We start from the raw sequence: 20,518 nt of genomic DNA on the forward strand, positions 1-20,518 counted from the left end.
CTTACAGAACAGCTCATCTTTGACAGGACCTCAAAGACCAGGTGGACAAATTTGCTTGAACAGGAACGAGTGAGATCAGATTGCCTGTGGTCTTGTCCAGTGGAGCTGTTAATGGGTGTGTTCAAAGGCTGGGATTTCTGCTGCCTTTCTGAACAATTTTCTCAATGGCTGACTAACCTTGTTGTGGGGGAGGGAGGAAGTTTCCCAACATCTCATCAGAATTTCCAGTGCTGCAACTTCTGTCTCTTGTCTCTCATCCTTGGCAGCTGCAGGGCTGAGATGACTCTGCCTTCTCCATTGTTAAACCTCCCTATCAGATCACTGAACACAAAAAACCCTCTGGCCTCCTCCTCCCAAAACGGAAGGAACACACACACTCAGCCCCTCTGTGTATTGGATTTGCTTCAGCAGCCTAACCACCTTGGAGAGCCTCCACCAGATCCTCTCCAGTGCCTGTATAAATGTTAAACCATTCTGCTTAAGGTACAGGTGCTGTTCTTTATTTTCACCGCTGTTTACATGCCCAGCGTTGTTCTATTACACACTGAGATGAATGAAAGTAAAAACTCCATTAGTCAAAATCTGAAGATACCATTAGCATGTTTGCTCTTCTGCTCTAAGAGACTCTACCAGTGATTTCACACCTTATCTGGATCTTTTTGAATCGCCACTATGCTAGCAGGTTTATTTCTGTGAAAGACTTTGAAATAATCACAAGTATTTGCTTTGTTTAGATTTACCATTCTCACCCACCATGTAGATTCCACTGCATTTATCAGTAAAAAGTGACTTAGACTTAGTCTAAGTAACAGATTCCCTTTAGCAATACTCCAAGTTATAAGCTTTAGTTTTAACTACTCTGAGTAATTTGGTTTCATGAACAAACTCTTATCTCAAGAGATACCAGCAATATAACACAAGCCAACCACAGAACCCTTAAAAATCATCTTCCAACTCATTTGCCTCCATCTGTTATTAAAACTGACCAACTATTTTTAGGTCTTTGTCTTCCAAGTTAAAAAGGAAGTTTTAGGTGCCTTTTCAACACCTTTTTGCTTTAAAGAAGGTATATCAAATACACAGTTCCTAAATGCTGCACAAATACCACATGCCCCTCCCAATTTCAAACAAGATCTAACAATTTAGAAGGCATCACCCCTATGCATAGAAATCATGCAGGTTATTTGCTGCTACACAGCAGATTTCCATGTGTCCATTATTTTTATTTTCTTTCCTTTTCTACACCCAGAATACACAGAGCTTTCCATGATCCCACGCCAGGTCTCCCTTCCTTCCACGGTAATCTTGATTCCTTTTATGACATACAACCTTCCAATCTGTCACTAGCAAGTAAAAAAACATTCCACTGGCCCTGAGCTGAACCTCCCAGCCCCAACAGCATTAACAGCCACTAACTACACATACTGTAACAGCATTTTAGGATCCCTGTCGGAAACTGTCAGAAGCTTTATCTCAAAACCTGTTGCAAGTAATCCTAATTTTTCCACTGTGCCAGGCTCACAATAGATGCAAATATGGGACTGACATCTTCTCCTTCCTCAGCTGATGCCTAGGCCAAAAATGATCCCCAACAATAAAGTCTGTAAAACTGCACCGCGAAAGCAAAGTTTACCCATGATGATAGAAAAATTGAATAATTAATTACAGTTAATTGTGCCACCGCCCCATCTCCCTCTCGGTTTAAGCTATCCAAATACAGCCTTCTCAAAACCACACTTGGAAGCAGGTTTGGACACACAGAATGGCACAAAGCCCAGGCACTTGTGCCACAGACAGCGCTGTTACACGGATCAGTGCTCCCGACAGGAAGCTGCTTAGCCAAGGATGGCAAAGCACTGCACATACAGCACTCGTGCAACAGCTGCCTCACACCAGCTCAGGTCAATAAATAACCCTGCCTTTCCCACAGCTGAAAGGTACCAAAGGAAACTGCTTCCCAAATAGTTTCAAGGAGGAGTTCAAAGCTGTTTCCAGTCAGTACGAGTTTCTACACCCACAGACAGCGTTAGGTCCATTCTCACACGCCCCACAAACCGTACAAGCAGATTTCTGACTGAGAGGATGTGAGGTGCTGGTGACCACAGGGTAGAGTATGAGGGGTATTCAACACAGTTCCCTGGGTTTACAGTCTGGTCTGAAGCGGGAAAACAGTGAGAAAACGTAACCCTGAAGAAGTTCTGTGAGAGCATTTTGGGGCACCCCAAAATGAAGTGCACCCTCACACAGGTGTGTGTATGTGTATGTGTGGTTTCTCTCTTCCACAGGCATGAAATCTGCTTAATTCCTCTAAGAAAAGATAAAAACCCCTGAAAGTTATCAATCCAAAGCATGAGAGTTTAGTTCACATTGCCAGCGCAGTGCAACAGACCTTGACACAAAATCACAGGTCTCTAATTTTACAGCCTAAGGAATGCAAATGCTTAGGCTTTGTGGTTTTTTTATAAGCTATGCTACCTTCTTCTGGAGAAAAAAAAAGTGAAAGTCAACTGATCCCAGCAAAAGCTATCGTGACAAGTACGATTATTAATGGCACAAGAAACCAGTAACAAGCTTATTTAGCTGTTACTGTTTAAATGTTTGCCGGGTTCGGGTTTAATAGCCTCTGTGTTTGCTAAGGGCTAACAGATTAACATGGTATCAAAATTTTGTATCAGAGGAACTGGAATAAAAAAAGTCTGCCCATAGCACTTAAATCAAGTAGTAGCATGTGGAATTTAGAAACTGAGAATGAAGTTTCTGGACTGAACTATGATTCTATAAGCTATTCAAAATCCTGTCTAAAAATGGGAAAAAATGTAACTCAAATCCAGTTGAGCAATAACAGCTCAGTATTTAAGACAAAATGTCCTCTTCTCCTAGTTTGAAGAAGTTTGAGCACAACATTGAAGAGCACAAATACTGCTGTAACAGAAACTACTAGAGAATTATCTCAATTGTCTATAAAACAATATGACCAGGAGTCACACAACAAGAGATCTCTAGGTTTTCGATGGATTTTCTTGGTAGACTCTAACACGAGAAACTCACTGCCCTGGCACACTCCTTCTCTAGTTACAAGGCTGTTAAATAAAAATGTAACATACATTTTTTGTTTCCTCTTCTGTGCCTCCAGAACCAGCGTATTTCAGGTGATCAGGTGCCTCTCAGTACTAAAAAATCTAGAATTAGCTTCTGTCTCACTTAGCAAGTTCTGTCCCTCCTTAAAGAGGTAAAGGCTGCAAAGAGAATCTGTGAAAGACCAGTGCCCAGTACAGCTCCAGTGTGAGTAGTTTTCACACACTGAGAGAACATCAGGAAGCTTTTCAGAGAATAGTCTGAAAATGTAACATCAAAGACACTGACTTGGGCGGTCTTTTGACCTGCCCATTCGGAGATGAAGCAGAAAGATAAGTTTTACAGTCAGAGCTGAAGCTGCTACTAAGTTTGTGAAGACTTAACTGCAACACTGTGCCTGTTAGAGCTGCCAGTTCACCGACTTTTTTGTTTCTCAGAATTTTAGACAGGGCGTGAGGACAGGACACATAAGCAAGTAAGATGTGTGCACAAACACTGAGAACTACAGAAAAAGGGTGTGTATCTTTCAGTCCATGAACAGGGCTTTTCAATCCAATACAACTTTCTATCTGCTTGGGATGATCTGACAGAAGGAAAGGTTCCTTAACAAAGGGAAGGTAGTAACGGAAACTACATCCTTCTGCTTTCTCACCCCAAATCCATAAAGCCTACAAGCTGGAAAATAATAATGTGCCTAGAGGAGAAAACAAGGTAAGAAAAACACAGACATCATGGTAATAGAACAGAGACACTGAAAGAGATTTTTAGCTAGCTAAGTTAAAGCAAGCTTTTCTGCCTTTTGCTAAGTCCCTTTCTGGCAGGCAGATCTGTTTAAAGCCTGCCTGCCACTATCAGAGCAGAATGACACGAGCAGAACCGGAGCTCCTGTGGCACTCCCCTCTCGCCAGTGACAGACAGGTCTGGGTTTGCTCCCAAGCTGTAGGCAGGCTCCAGCTCCATTGTAATGGATCTATAGACCATGGCCTGATGAAGAACATTAGACATTTGAGTTTCAGAGAGTTCAGCTCAGGGGTCATCCCAAACAATAGAGCATCAAAAACAGTCACTGCTGGAGAGAGCCTGCATGCACAATAGCAGTTTTTAAGAAGCACCATTCAAAAGACTGACTAATTACTAAAATTTAGAACTGTTACAGCAAGCACAACATGATCTTCGAGCTTGTTGTCCCTATTTTCAAACTAATTGAGAACCTGAATCAACCTGAAGCAAAAATCACAGGTCTAGAGGCAAGAACTGAATGTCTTTCTGAAATGCCTTACTAAACCCAGACCTCATTTCAACAAGTCTGCAAACACTGGCAGGGTCTGTCAAATGCAGCAAGGCAAAACTGAAAACACAGAATCTTCTCAGAGGGGTCAGACATTTTTCTCTCCTCCTACAAATTCTTCCTCTACCAAGAGATCAACGGCTTTGAAACTATACTGACATTTAAAATGTGTTCATTAAGCAAAACCATGCAAGCTTAAATAGAGGAATAATTACCTCAAAGGCATTGTTTCAGGTCTTATTTTTACCGGTGGCTAGAAATAATACAATCTTCATTATCAAGAACACTAAGGTATTTTTAGCAGCACTTTCATGTTAAAAAGGCTAGTGCTTGCACAATCAAATGCGTCTAGCTGGTTAATTTAGTTCAAACTCTACTTAAAAACAATTCTGAAATAAAAAATAATACCTAAAAGCTTGTAAGAAGCTGCCAGTCATTTTTAGTTCATAGAAAACAAAAAGCATTTTTCAAGCACTCTAAATGCTGGATTACTCTGTTCCTTTAAGGATCTCAGCACAATTAAACCACTGTTGGAGTTCTGTAAATATGGATATTTTTTATAAGGGGAAAAAAAAAAAACCAAAATCCAAATTACTCACGATTTTAAAAAGTACAAATTTTAAACTACATATTATACACCTGGCCCCTAAGTTTTGCACACACTTAAATGCAATTAAAACAATAACGAGAGTATGATTTCATGCATTAAATAAAATGGTATACTGCACATCACTGCTGACACACGCCTGGCTCTCCAAGGAGACTGTTTTCCTCACTACCACAAGTAATACCTTCTATTGAATTTAATGAATGAAATGCTCAAAATTGATTCTTTCAGAACAACAGGGAGTAAGAGTCGAGAAGGAACATCACCAAAAAACCTGAAAGAACAGCAAAATAATTTTGTTTTTTGTTTCCACCAAGTCCCATTAGCAATCGCCCACTTGATGGGAGAGCAGAGCCAGGCACTGAACACATGCACAAAAGCCCAATCAATTTGCTATTATACTTTTAATGTCTGCTCAACATACTCCCCGTAGACCTTAACCGGAGTAAGCTTCCCTCAGGCAAACCCAGCCCTAACAGATGGGCCTTAGAGCGTGCCCTGGAGGGTCAGCGAGCAGCGCTTCAGCCCGATCAACAGGAGCTCATCTCGGGTTCGGGCACCCACAGCGCCCAGATGTTCAGTGCGGGACGGAACCAAAGGACCCAGCTGAATTCGGCTGAGGCCAGACGATCCTGACACATCGATCCTGACACATCCTAGACGGAAAATGCTTCATTTTGGAAAGCATCGAACGAAAAACAACAGCAATTTCAGCGAGCGCGCACGGCAGGGTCGCTGAAACCAAGACTACTGAGCAGCCATCGAGCTGCACACTGCATGACTGCAGGTTTTGAGAACAGTTTCTTCTGAAATACACAGCGATAATCCAGCCATAAAACATCAAATCAGCAGACTGTCTCCGAAAACAAATGTTACAAACCTGACTGGAAGTAAGTAAACAGGTTAAGGATTTAAAAACAAACAAATAAACCAAACAAAAATAAATACCCTGCTAGTTCCTTTCTCTTTTATTAGTCAGGGAAATACTGTCATTTCCCTTACAGCTGCAGCTACATTGGTCTAATGCATGACGGAAGCTTGAGAAAGAAAACTGAATTGTCACAGTCACATAAAACAGCTTCAGCATAATGGGAACGGTGTGAATGACAGTCAGCTACATCTCACAGCAACTTCAAGGGTTAAAACCTAGAAATCAACAGAAAAGCTTTTACCACCCTGAAGACTAAATCACAACTAGGTACTAATCCCAAAAGAAAACAAACAGCACCAACTGCAATCATTCAATTACAAACACCAAGTCAAAACAGAAACATCGAAAGAAAATAATAATGACATGCTTAGTGACATCCCCCAGCACCTCATTATTTTCATTTCACTAAGAAAACTCGAGAGCGAAAACAAAAACTTCACCATTTTCCCCACTACTCCCATTACTTTCCAAGGTAAGGGGGGGAAAATTGTGGTGTACAGCTCTGGCCAAGGGACAAATTCCACAAAAACAACAGCTTTTCAACGCCACCAAATTCAAAGTAACTTGCACTGGCTACTTTCTAATGCAATCAAAGATCGAGTGAAGATAAATCCTCACAGAACTTCAAAATGATCAAATTATTAACCCTCACCTCCTATCACTGAGAGGAGGATCTTCCACCTGTCCTATTTTAAAATATCTCCATCGATTCCGAATATCTGAGCCACGGATACAACAGATTAGTAACAGAAATTGTTCTTCTGGCTCCTAAACAAAAGCAGAGGAAGAATAAATTCCTGTGGTTTTGTACTGGATTTAATTAGTACAAAATTAATATAATTAATTAATAAGATTTAAATTTTGCTGACATTCAATGAATATTAAGCAAACTTTAATGCCAATGTCTTTCTGAAGTTAATATCAGAACATCTGCATGTGGGTACCAGTACACAATAAAATGCAGGGCTCTAAACAATTATACACAGGTGGCCAAGGAGATTTCAGTTCACCTTTTTGCTTTATGTTCTCCAAATAATCATGTCCATTTAAAAGGTAGATTAAAACAGGTCCTAAGAAAAACAAAGCTCAGAAAACAAGAGCAATCACCATGAGCCAGCAACACAGCAGAAATGTTTGAGATTTGCCTGATCTTTTTTTGTTCCTCTGCCCATCTTTGGTAATTTTGGTATTTTACGATACATCCAGATTGGTAACAGATAAACTCCTCCTACTACATTTCAGTAATTTATCAATTTAATTCCTTAAACCAAACATTTACGTTTCACAAGCAAAACAGTTTGTCTTACTTTAATGGATGTAGTTTGATTGTGGCATGAAAAAAACATTTTGCTTTAGAGCTCTTACAGTTCCTTTTCATCGAACCAGCAACCAGCCCAGAGAGAATCTTCAAAAGGAGACAGAAAGCAACTTCAGCTGCCTGCATATCTAAGGTTGGTGGTTTTTTTCTATTTGGCTGATTTTGCTGAGAAAACCATTTAAATTTTAACTTTTAAATAGAAAGTATCCGAAGTAATTTCATGACTGATATGGATCATTTTCTGAGCTCAGGAAAACCTACCACCAGTAAGAAAAAAATAATGTATGTGGATAAACTACTATTAAAAAAAAAAAAAAAAAAAAATACCAAAGAGAGAATGCAGAGCACTAAATGGCTGCCAAAGAGAAATATTACTCAAGGGGCAGCAAGAAATCAGAATACCTGGATCAAAAAAAAAAATAAGCCAGGACTCCGTGAAGTGAAAGTCCATCACTGTGTTTGGAAGGCAGCACCTTCTGCTCAGCCTGCTCTGGCACATGACATCCACAAAGACCGCCTGACAGACAGACAGACAGAACTGACTGCACAGCTCTTCACAGGCAAGGGAGGCAAAGCAGGACAGGCAAAAATAAGTAAAAGCAACATTAAGGAAAAAAAAGACCATAATTTCCAGGAGTGCATGATTGAAGAAAGCACCCACTCACTTGGAAGCATTTGTGCTTCTGAATTATGTAAGCTTTTTTTTCTGGAAATCAAACCTAACAAATCTATGCTTTATGCTGATTATGTTGTCCTAACAAAAATTTCTCAAAATCAACAGACTCAAAAAGTGTTCATAAATCATTCTTAAAAACAAAACTTCAAAATTCTTTATTAAATATATGTATTGTTACATGACTACTAAGCAAGCAGCACAGCAGAAAATAAAATAGTCAAGGGAGACAATTTTATACGGCATGGCAAGTGGTAACATTAAAAACTTGTTTTTAAATTCTTTTTGAAACAGCAGCTTATTTCAGAGTAAAGCTACGTCCAGATAAGGTATAACCATCTAGAAAAGGGAACAACACTGGAAACACTTCAGCCTGGTAATATAAAACCAGGGAAGACAGGAAAGCTCTTTGAGATAGAGAAATCGAAGGAACTTAAAATAACAAACATGCACAGGAAACAAAACAAGACTGAGAAAGTGTGTTATGATTCACTACCTCTAGAGCTGTTTCCACTCTCTCCTGGATCATTTAATATGATTATTTAGATTCTTAGCCCTAGAACATTTGGGTTTATGACATTTGCATAACACAAACCCAGGTTATTACAGGATTTGTAGCATACAGACCAACTGGAAACACAATGAGGAAACTCGGAATGCCAAAATATCCGAGAAGCAGTGCAAAAATAGAGCAGGTTAAACATATGTGCCTTGTGATATGACAGCACAAAGATGACATTCTGCAAAAGGATTACACAAATCAAGAAACTGTACTCGATTCTGCCTTAAAGACACAAATAAAACTGCCTTTCATTTCTGGGAACCATGTTATCTTCAACTTGATAATCTCCCTGAAAAGTTAGAGAACAGCAACAAGTGGTTCACAATTTTCAGTCTTCACTGATAAAGGAGTGTGTTTACTAGCACAGCTCAGGAGGAGCGGAGAAGAAAAACACTCACTCAAGAACCACCAGAAAGAATTTATTTTTTTAACAGTGCTTCCCACTTTGAGAACCATAATCACTAGGAAGCTGTCTAATCAGCACTGGAAGAAAACAGCCTTCAGGCGTGGTGTCAAAGAAATTTCACCTGCTGTAGGTATTACCCTCCCATTCAGGATACCTCCCCTCACCCCGGAACACAAAACACAGAAAACAAGTGGAACATAAAATGACCAAAGAAAGACGCAAACTCACAGAGTAGATCTAAAAAAATCTTTCCAGTTATCATCATGTTAAATTCAACTTAATACAGAAAAAAATTCACAGCTAGGATACCACTGTATAAAGTGCCTATTGCCTATTCCTACCTCAGTGAATACTTGCTCCTTCAAGTATTAACCAGGCATCAAAAGCAAGGAAATCAGCTAAATGCAATTCCACCAACTGGCTTAATTCATAATAAAAAGGTCATAAATTAAGGTTTGACTCCTGTTCCGTGGGACACTGAATTAACTTCTACTTGTACCAATTGTCTAAGCTATAACTTAGCATTCAAGTCAAGCTAAGGAAGTCTACTTAAAGACATGCCAAAAGGAGTTTTATTTCAAAGGAAAAAGAAATATTTACATTTCTCTGTTTGCATATTTTGAAAATATTTTCTTTGCAGTTTTAAGATTTTTGTTTCATTTGGAATCTGAGTCATTACTACAGCACACTAAACTAAAATAATCAAAATAAGGACTTGACTACAATTTTACAGGGGAGCTAGTAATTTACACAAAAGCCTACATGGAATGACATTAATAGTAAGTGGAAATTCTTTATGCTAGGTTCTGTTAATAAATTATAATACCACTGTATGAGCCAACGGTAAGTTTTTTACAAGTCTCAAACCACCAAGGTGCAGTTTTCTCTCTCTGACATTACACAAGCTGTTTGAACTACAGCATTCCTCTGTGGTACACCAGGATGACAACAGGACTTTCAAAATCACAACAAATCTGCTTTTCTCTATCAAACATCTTGGCATATACCTTAAGCAACCTCTATCAAGGAAATAAAGTATCCTTTCAACATTAGCAACAGAACTTTAGCAAAATTTATTTAAGAATGTAAATTCTAGTAAAGAGAAGAAAATTGGATATGGGAAAAGAAATCCCAGGTCTTTCTTGCTTTGCATTTTACCATTGTTAAGGGGGAAAAAAAGTACTGCAGCATCTTAAAATTTTTCCCCAGTTCTTTGTTGGCTTTGAATATTGCAAAGCCACAACTGTAATCAACTATCTTTGCATATCAGAAACCCAGTAATAAACAGCAAGTACAACATGGAATATTTATATTTCATTTTCTAAAGTAAGTATTTGTGAACATGTTCACATTTAAATGAACAACCCGAGAGAGCAAGCATCTAAAGTTATATAAAAGAATCAGTTACATGGATTGATAACCAAAGAAATCTCTACCTCAGGGAATCTTATAAAACTGGCACTTTGTATTTTTGCAAGTCATGCCATCGTATTTTTTTAACAGCAATTGGGAGAGTGAATAAAACTCACTGTTCATACAAAGAAGTTCCTTACCCTCTCCTGTTCCTGTCTCCTGCACAACTTAACTGGAGATTACATTCCCACCCGTTTCAAGAACTCCCTGCGATTACTTGGCCACTTTACAGCAGAGACCAATTTTTCACTTTCTTTGGGTTAAGTTCTCTTTTTCTCCCTTCAGGCTATTAGACATATCTCATTCCCTATCATCCCAGAAGTTTTCTGTGTGTATCTCACATCATCCCCCTGCCAGAAACCTCTATTCCTGTCTTGAAAGCTCCATCTGCTTTTCATCCCCTTTCCATGTACCACTTTCCCAGCCAACAACAGACTGCTCTACAACTACCCTGAGGCAAGGGGTTCTAGGTGCATTTCCACACTGCTGACTTCCACACCAGCTCTGGGCAGGGGTTTAAAAAAAAAAAGTAAATATATGAAAGGTACTAGAAAGATCTGAGCAAGAGTGGTAGGGTAGAACATTTCCACTGCATCGTCCAAGAGAGATGGTTTTATCTGTGACCAGCTCCAGAAATGTGAGGGCTGTTCAGGCTGCTTGTAACACCCTGTTTAACTTCACTGGAAAGTGAAACAGGGAAAGGAAAAAACAGGAAAAATCAAGACAGGGTTTTTTCCATTACTGCCTAGGAAATTCCCTGAAAAAAACCACCTATTAAACCTTGTATTTAGAAGTTACCAGACTTGATGATGTCACAAACTTAACACAAAATGCACACAGACCGGTGTGGATGTCCAAATCCTACGTAAAAGCAAAACTATTTCTGTCTTACACTGAATAGGAAAATGTTTTTCTCAAATTCTATGAAGTATATTTACATCTTACTACAATAACTATAACAGCTCATTATACCAAGCTCTTTCATCTAGTTCACAAAAAGACCTCATGTTAACCACTCAATTATACCAACCAACAGCTTTAGTAATAAAGATACTCACCATACAAAATATCTGGGCTGTTTTGTCTTCCCATCAAAAGCTATTTTCTCCCGTGCCAGAAAGGCCTGAACATAACCATTACAGAAACAAGGGGTTTATTTTGCAATTTGAAAGCAAATAACTACAGCAACAATAAATGCAGTTAGAAATCCTGCAAATACAATTTTCAGCAGAATTTCTGAAACTCGGGTAAACTTCTGTACAGCTCACTGTGACATGGCAGTATTACACACACTCAAAAAATAGTAATAATAAAAAAATTAACGACTTAAGCACCTTGCCATAAGTGCTAATGAATGATTCTTCATTTCCTGCATAGGAACAAGTGAGACTATGCAGCAAAGAGAGGCCTGAAGCACTTTTTAATCTGGTCACATGGATCCATGAAACACACCTATTAGTACCACATGTCCTCCAGATTATATTTCAAATTTACTGCTCTGCCTTCAGAAATATCACTCATACAACCACGGCCAAATCAATCTTGAAAGTTCTTTACTTTTGAGATTTTACAAGATAGACAAAATAAAGACTATAATCAAAACTAATATTTTTAAATCAGCATACACCTTAAAGGTTGACAAAGCCTTCATTTTACATGAGATTAAAAAAACACTCGGACTAGGGCCTGGAATTTTCAAGTCTAAACCTCTTCTCTTTCAACTCATTAGTTCCACACTGTCATTTCACTCAGTAAGATGAAAAACCGCCACAATCTGAAGGACAAAGAAGTTTACTACTGAAAAACTTATTTGAAATGTGTTTTCAAAACGGCTCATCTAATTAAACTGGAACAGACTGGTAACATTTCTAGAAGCATTTTGCAAGTCTTATGTGGTTAAGAACACAATTTGTTATTGACTATTACTGTCTATTCCTTGAGTCAGGGCCTCTCAATAACTGACTTCTTGGTGAATAACAAAAAAACATGAAAAGGTTATCCCTGCCAAAAACAAACAAACAAAACCCCACCAAAAAAAAACCAACAAAAACCAACCTTACAAGTTCCATGAGAATTGCCTGTGAGTAAGATGGACATTATTTAGTGCTGTGCCTGAGGGAAAGATTATTACACAGGTCCAAAGACAACCTGTTACACTTGGCCTACCAGCACATCAATCAGCATTCACAGATCACTCAGCAGAACAGCTGATCCAGCAGCTTAAATGCACCTTTTCCATGCGCCTTGCCCAGTCAGGAGGAGGAGGGAGCAAAGGATATACTGCTAAGAGGGGTAAAGATAATGGAAGAACAGTAAACCAGGGGTAACTTCTAGGTGACAGTACGAAGACGCGAGACAAATTCACAAGGGTGAACAAAAAAGCTCTTCATCCAGATTCACTACTCGAATTTCTGCTCAACAACTTCTTAAAACTGCAAGACCCACCACTGCTTTCTAAATCAAACAAAATCTGATGATGAAACTACTGCAGATTTAAATATATTTCCATAATAAGTGTTCCAGTAAACAATATTTAAATTATTTCAGTACACTAAGTGTTTGTAAGAAAATATCATAATTCAGCAATAACAACACCAGAGAGCTGCAGATGCATCTCCACCACATTCAGCTCAGCTGGTTTATACCCAAATCCATGCATTTCCTTAGGTCCAGCTTCAGTGTTTATAGTTAACTGAACCATTATTTTTTTCTTTTCAAGTCCTGTCAAATGTTTCTCAGCATTGCAGCAAGACTAGTTGCTCCAGGGGACTCTGGAGGAACACATCCATCCTTTCAGCACAGGTCTCAAGTTAGGGAAAGGCAGGAGAAAATGAGCAGCATTCACGTGCTGATAATAGTCTTTGTTCCAACTGTAAATCCAGAGGATCACCAGGCTTGAATGCAGACGATTATTACTCAGCCAGCTGATCTGAGCTTGCTCACAAAGTCACAGAAAACTCCTGCATAGCAGTGGGAACTTAGCACAATTCCCAGGGAAAAAATGGAACTACTACAGATCAACGAGATCCCTGTCAGTCCTAGAGTTACTGCACTGAGCCCTCCTGCTGAGCTGAAAATGCCACCTGGGTTGTCTATCCTAGGCATCAGTCTGGGGTTTGCTTGCTTCTTTCTGGGCTTTTTGGGAGGGAAGAAAAGCATGCTGCAACAAAGTCTATCACTGTGCATAGAAATGGAGGGTTAAATTTCAGGGCATTGATAGTCACCTCTGTATTTATTTCTTGTGTTTTTATAAATATTGACAAATTTCCTACAAATTATTTTTTCTGTCAGCAGATACTCTCAAAATACAACCAAACGTTAATTTCTTTTTTAACTTTGCTGAACTTTGCTGATCTATTTTGACCATATGCAAGATTCTCCTCTTCATCTGCTTCATTTGTATTTGGTATTACTAAAGGAAAAATCAGAGATAAGACATTGTGGAGAACGAAAAAGAACATGCACAAGGAAATGGGAATCTGATCACTCATAGAATTCAGCCCTTCTTACCACACCCTTTTATTCATTCAAATTTTCTAAAGAGGAAGCAAGGAAAAAAAATCCCAAGCCCACGGGCATGATCTGAATGTTACCAAACCTGCCGACAGCAGGAGAGTCTTTACCAAGTACACTCGCCTACCAGCTTCCTCTGGCTAAAGCCAGGGTCTGTAAAGTCAAGCCTGTTAGCTCCATCTCTTCCCTTTTCTTTCTATTCCCTCCCCAGGAAATCTTGGTTCACAACACACTGAGAGTCAGACACCAACTTCCTCAGGACTTCGGAGACACAGGGAGTCAGCAAAGGTCCTGAAGTACTGGACAATAAACTATCCCACATAAAACAACACTTAATAGACAAAATGTCGTTCTCTAAGAGTCACAGAACCTGCATTTTAATTCAGAGGTGACCAAACCAATGAATGATTCATTCTTTCAGGATCTCAATATATTATTATATACCTGTAACTCCACCCTTAAGTCTAAACCATTTCCAGCTCTTCCTTGGTGTTTCACAATCCCAATTTACACATTCTAACTCTCCAGCACATCCCCTATCTTTTTGCCACGCTCTGCTCGTCTGTGTGATCATTGGAAAGGCACAGGATTATTCTGTGGCTGCCTTCCAAGCAGCAGCAATCATTTGGATCACAATGTCAAGCAGGCAACTTGCTGGACTACATGTGACAAAAATAATAAAGCATTCTAACACGCTGCAGCAAAGAGTGCACACACCAAGTGAAATTTTCCAACACCAGGAATAACAAATGGCACTCTCGGTAGCATTGCTCTTCCCCCACCAACTCAACAAGCAGGCTTTGGAATTACAGCACAAAATGCACTCTCAACACCCGGAGTTTCCACGCTGCCGGGCCAAGATAAAAGTTTGCAAAGGTTAAAAACAAGGCACAGCCCTTACATAAACCACTAAACACAGAGTGTCCCACCCCTGCAATAGAGCCTGTACCGGTGGTACAGGGAAGGAGCGAGGACCCACACGTGGATTTAACCACGAACGGCAAGAGGACCACGAGAACAATGACAGAGAAAGAAAGTAGCAACCAGCTCCGGAGTGCACAGGCAAGGCAGAATGACGCTACTTCCAGAAAACCCCTGCAAGTTATTTCTGTTATTTCCTCAACCCAGACACGCACTTGGATAAGATCAGGATGAGATTTAGACTTTCATTCTATGAAAAACAAGAAACTGTTAGCTTCAAAGCTCCTTTATGCACCTGGTGTTTTTCAAGAAGTCTACTAACATACTTAGTCAATTTCACATAAAATCTCAGCTTTTGAAAGAAACAACAAACAAACAAAACCTACAAACAAACACCAACGTCCACACCCCCCGCTTCTACTTGCATAAGTTTAGAAGAAAGAGAACGTGACTTCTCTGAGTCTCAAAAGCCTGGTGGAAACCCAAGACCTGAATTTTTTTCCGTCTTCTTAAGACTTTTAGGCCAATTACATGGTTTTGGGGAACTGATTCAGGAGGGGTTTGCTGGGCTGGTTTTAATCTTCAAGGTTAGGTCTAGTCACGCCCCATTTTTATTCTGAAATATGGGTATTTGTACAGTTACAAAGATTTCGATCTAACATATATTCAGAGTACATTTCTGGACCAAACCACGTAACCCTCCACACTTAACAGTGAAACGAACTTAAGAAAACACAAATAAAATTCTAATTGTTACTTAACTGTAACTCTAGCAGCAAAGTCTGATACTTTTTCTGCTAAACATACAGAAAAATTGTACAAGTTTCTTAAACTATCTGAAAAGATTAATCACTAAGGGGCACACAGCACTTTCACACTGTTTTTACATCTTTTTTCCATCCTATTTTCAGTTTTTCCACTAAACTCTTGCATACAACATCCAAGACAGCTACCACATGAGCCACGTTCTCTGAAATGCTTGACTTAGTGGGGGGAAACAGACCTGAATGGTAAAATTCAACCATGTGTGAGAACTCGGCGGTGCCTTTTCACCCAGAATCGAGCTAGAATCTTGGTAAAAAGAAATGTGTAGCTTTAACATACAAACATCTCAATAACACATCTTTACAGATACCGTAATTCACAGTTACAGAACTCATCCAAAGATGACTTGAGCCTCCAAATATTGAGCTTCGCTTCACCCTGGGCATGATTATTACTTGTGCTCACGTAATGCAGGAAAGGCTTGTCTCCTTCTCATTTTAGCAAACTCGAATTTTTTTTTTTTTTTTTTTTTTTTTCCTCTCGTGTTTTAAGAGGTTTTCACACGGTTCTCTCCCTCTAGAGCAGAGGCCCTGCTGCGGGCGCAGGTATAACCGCATCTAGAGATGCATCTCCCATCCCGAAGCTCCAACCTGCGCGCTGGCGCAAGACACAGCCCTGAAGAACCCCGAAAGCACCACCTGAGAAAAATCCGCAGCTTCCGAGGGAAGAGGCCCCGGAGGAGGAGGCGGCAGCGCCCGGCGGGGCCGCTCGGGGCTCTCACGGATCGGCGATGGCCAGGGAGCTCCCCCTCCTCCGCAGCCAGGGCCGGGCTCCAGGGGGGCCCGAGGAGCAGGGGCGGGGGCCCGGCACAAGTTGGCCGGAGAAACCTGTGGCTGCCGTGACACCCCCGAGGCCGGGAGCGGGGCGGCGCCCGGGGAGCGGGGGCTGCCTCGGCGGGGACGTGAAAGGACGCCGGACACTGACCTGTCCTCCGAATCCATGCGGCTGAGGGGCTCCCCGTCCGAGGACATCTCCAGGCTGCCCCGCCGGCCCCCCGACGTGGCGCTGCCGCAGCTGCTGCCGCCGCCCGTGCCGGGGCCGGTGCCGTAGCCCTCGTCGCCGCCGCTGGACACGCTGCTGGAGCTGCTGCCGCCCCCGCCGCCGCCGCGGCCCGGCCCGTCCTCCTGGCTGCCCCGGGGGCCCTTGGGCTCCTCCTTGGCGTCGGCCTCGCTGCCGCCGCCGGGGCTCGGCGAGCGGGTCTCGTCGCTGCAGCAGCCGCTGCTCGTGCTGCTGCTGCTGCTGCCCACCAGGCTGCTCTCCTCCTCCTCGCCGCCCTCCTCCTCCTCCTCCTCTTCCTCCTCCTCGTCCTCGTCTTCGTCCTCCCCGTCCCCGGCCTGGCTGGCGCTCTCCGGGCTCGGCTCCGACATGCTCTCCGCCTCGCCGTTCAGCAGCAGCAGCGGCTCCGGCTCCGTCGCGGCCGAGGACGAAGGCGGCGGCGGCGGCGACGACGACGACGAGGAGGATCCGGCCCCTCCGGCGGCCGCCACCTCCGCCGCCGCCGCCACCTCCGCCTCCTCCTCCTCCTCGGCGGGCGCCGCCTGCCCGGGAAGGCGCCGCTGGGGCTCCGCCATGTCGCTGCAGCGAGCGGCCGCCATGGCGCCTGCGAGTCGCTGCCGCGCGCGCGGGGCCGGCCGCGGGCGGGCGGGCGGGCGTGCGCACGGCGGGGGCGTGCGCGCGCGGCCCCGTGCGCGCCCGCGCGGCCGGTGCGCGCTCCCGCCGCCGTCCGCCCCCCCCCCCCCCCCCCCCCTTCCTTCGCGCACCCGCACCGGCGGGGAGGGGCGGGGCCCGGCTCGTGCCGCCGCCGCCGCACGCGCTACGGAGCGCGCCCGGGGACAAACGACGCAGGGGGAGGGGCGGAGCGGCGGCGGCCACCGCCCCCGGCGGCGAGCGGGCGGGCGAGCGAGCGAGCGGCGGGATGCCGGCCTTGAGTCTGCCGGGGATCCCGGCTGGAAGCTCCGGGGAATCCCGGTTCGAATCCCCCGGGGATCTCGGCCCCCGGCTCCATGGATAGCGGGACGCGCCGGGAGCCGGGAACGAAGCGCTCCCGGTTCCCCCGCCTCGCTCCAGGACAGATCCCGGCGGCAGCAGCGTCCCACAGCGGGCCACGGACATTCCCGGCCGGCGCTGGCGGGAGCGGGCCGGCTGAGGCGGAGGGCGCGGCGGCAGGGCGCCGCCGGTAGCCGGTGCTGCGGGCCCGCTCCCCGGCGCTGAGGGGGAGAGCGGGACACGGAGCGCACGGAGAGGGAGAACCGAGGCTCCTCGGGAAGAGCTGCAGGGCAGGAATGCCGCCGCACGGCTCGGCCCGGGCGGGAAGGTGACAGGGAAAGGGTTCCAGCGCCGCTGACAAAAAGGAGTGGGAAAAGCGGCCGCGCTGTGCAGCGAGGAGGGAGAATAAAGCAGAACGAGCTGGCCTTAAACTTCCATGGGCAGGGAATAGGCTTCCTGGCTCCCGGGGGAAAGCTGTGGGACCAAAGGGGAATATCAAAGAGTGGCTTGGATTGGCAGGAACCTTAAAGATCATTTCATTCCAAACCCCTGCCCTGGGCAGGGACACCTTCCACTATCCCAGGTTGCTCCCAGCCCCGTCCAGCCTGGCCTTGGACACTTCCAGGGATCCAGGGGCAGCCCCCGCTGCTCTGGGCAACCTGTGCCAGGGCATCACCACCCTCACTGGGAAGAATTTCTTCTTAATACCCAGTCTAAACCTACGGATGTATAAAAGGGGAAAAGTGAAATCTCAACAGGATGAGATTTTCAATCGCATAGAAGCCTTCAGAAGAGAGTTTGAAAATTAAGGTCATTTAATAATCATGTAAAATGGGATAAAGTTTACTCTAAAGTACATAGGTTTACAGTAAAACAGAAAGGTAGAATCTGAACACAGAGATAAAATCAGGTAGTTTGACGAATCATTGGAGAGGTGAGAAGGGTAATTGAAAGCTATTCAATCAAAGGTAAATAAATCAAAGGTAATAAAATGCATGTGAAATTCAAGTATCTTACATCTGTCAGTCTTTAGCCAATGCGTACAGAGCTTGCCGCATTTAAAACAAAAATCACGAAGCCGTGGTAGTTAAGTTTAAAAACGAACTACAAAACACAGAACCACAACTCAGTCCAGAAAAGCTCTGTGCCTTCTGCACACGAGGAAGAACATCACCAACTCAAGTTACAGCAGGCTTATCTGGCATGTCCGCAGAGATCCTGGATTCCAGGAGAAGTTAACTGCGTAGGATTAAAATCTGGAGAAGGAACTCCGAAGACCTGCGTTTGCATAGTTGGAGGTGGCTCCCAGCCCATCAACAGATGTAGTTGTGAGCAGCAACAGGAACAAGCTGTGGTGTAGCAGCATCAAAATAAGAGAGCCACAGCACCGAAACAGCAACGGGGGGTCGGGGATTCAACATTGGATTAATCTTTGAAAACAAACCAATAACATATTTAGCCTGCAGAGGAGCATAAGAAAATTTTGGACACCAACAACAATGAAACAGTGATGAGAGTTCCTCAGATTTCTAAAAGCCAGCCTCAGCTAGAATGTGAAAATGCTAAGAATGCTTAAAAAAAAAAAAAAAAAAAATCCGGAAGGGGGAAAAAAGACAAGAACAGCTGCAATGCTGTTTCTCATCTGTGCAAGATGTGTATTGCGGGTCTCCTAACTCCACCAAAACAGTCCCCAAAGCCTGAGTTTCTGTACCCTGTTCTGCCTTTCCTCCTGGTAACTGCGTGCTGTGCTTTGCTCTCCGCTGAGGAAGGCGTGGGGCTCCCTGGTGGGTGCTGCAGTCACCGCTCGAATCAAACCCCAAGTGTGACGTTTCAAAAACAACCCACCCTTTGATTCAATCCAGAAACGGCAGTAGCTGAAATAATTCCTGTGTCTCTAGTGCCCGCTGATGCCCTTCTGCAGTTCTGTGCTGTAGCAAGGGACAGAATCGGAGAGGTATCGAATCGTGAGAAACCAAAAATACGTGAAGGACTTCGGTAAAAGACACCTTTCACAGGGGATGAATGTGAGCTAAAGGGGAGAAAAGTTATCACAAAGAACTCTGTGTACCCTAATGTAAATTGTCCTAATCGACTCCGCTGTGTGCTCAAGGCGATCAATGTATTTTGCTTGTTTGTTTGTTTGTTTGTTTCCCCCAGGTTTCTCTGGGTTTCTTGGGGTGGTGTTGTGTGCACGCAAAGGCTCCTTGTGTTCGCACTGAATGCGAGCGCGGTGATTCGACCTCCCACTTTCCACTCTCCTAAGCAGGGCGGTAGAGACGCCTGCTCATTAGGGAGTTTGTGTATTCAAAGACGGTCAGGGAAGGAAACCTCAGGACATTTCTACTGCCTGATGGAAATCACTTGGCATTTAAGCAAGCGCTCGGTACCAGCGGGGTCACTACTGCCGCAGGCAGTCATCAAAGGAAAGCTCTGTGATAATCTCTTGGTGTCCTGCTCTCAGGCTTTCAAACGCACAGAATTCTGAGTCCAGGCTCGGCCCTTGAGTGCTGTAATAAAGTCCTAACCAAGCGCAAGCAGCAATGATTATTGCTCGCTGAGCTTTGTACAAACCCACTAGATTTCCTTTTCCTCCAAGGTTTTTTGACTTTTCAAACCTCTTGAAGGAGATCTGTCAGAGAACAGGTGATTCCACAACTTGCAAAAGCATCTAAATGATTTACATTTGAATGCCGCGATAAAAGCTCAAAGGAGGAGGCTCCTGTTAGGAAATCCTTTGGAGAAAAAAACACATCATTCACTTGGGCTTTGCGGGTGGATGTTACTCTGTCGTTCACACAAAGAGTTTCTGATATGCTCAGCCGAGCTTGGTATGATTACCTTACAACCATGCTTTAAAGCTCAGACATTTGTGTTGAGGAGTCAACAATAAAAAAAATAAAATTGTAAAAGCCGGGAGATAAACCAGGAGAAGCCTGTTCACAGGCAAAGATTCCAAGCAGGACTGTTAGTTCAAGAACAAACAACTTGTAGAGACAGCAG

At 43.5% G+C, this 20,518-nt stretch overlaps 1 protein-coding gene across 2 annotated transcripts in view; it reads right to left on the bottom strand.

The window, feature by feature from the left end:
- AEBP2 (AE binding protein 2) overlaps positions 1–17,127 on the bottom strand; it is a 40,492-nt gene extending 23,365 nt beyond the window's left edge. The window contains exon 1 of one of the 2 annotated variants that reach the window (XM_040062661.2): positions 16,457–16,959. In XM_040062661.2, the coding sequence (XP_039918595.2) occupies positions 16,457–16,899 (443 nt within the window). In that variant the 5' untranslated portion in view covers positions 16,900–16,959. Of the gene's footprint in view, positions 1–16,456 lie in introns of both variants that reach the window. The other variant, XM_058420368.1, reaches the window with a different exon arrangement.
- Between the last annotated feature and the right edge of the window lie 3,391 nt (positions 17,128–20,518).

The sequence above is a fragment of the Hirundo rustica genome, chromosome 4 (genome assembly GCF_015227805.2).
Source record: "Hirundo rustica isolate bHirRus1 chromosome 4, bHirRus1.pri.v3, whole genome shotgun sequence".
In the NCBI taxonomy this organism is placed as follows: Eukaryota; Metazoa; Chordata; class Aves; order Passeriformes; family Hirundinidae; genus Hirundo; species Hirundo rustica.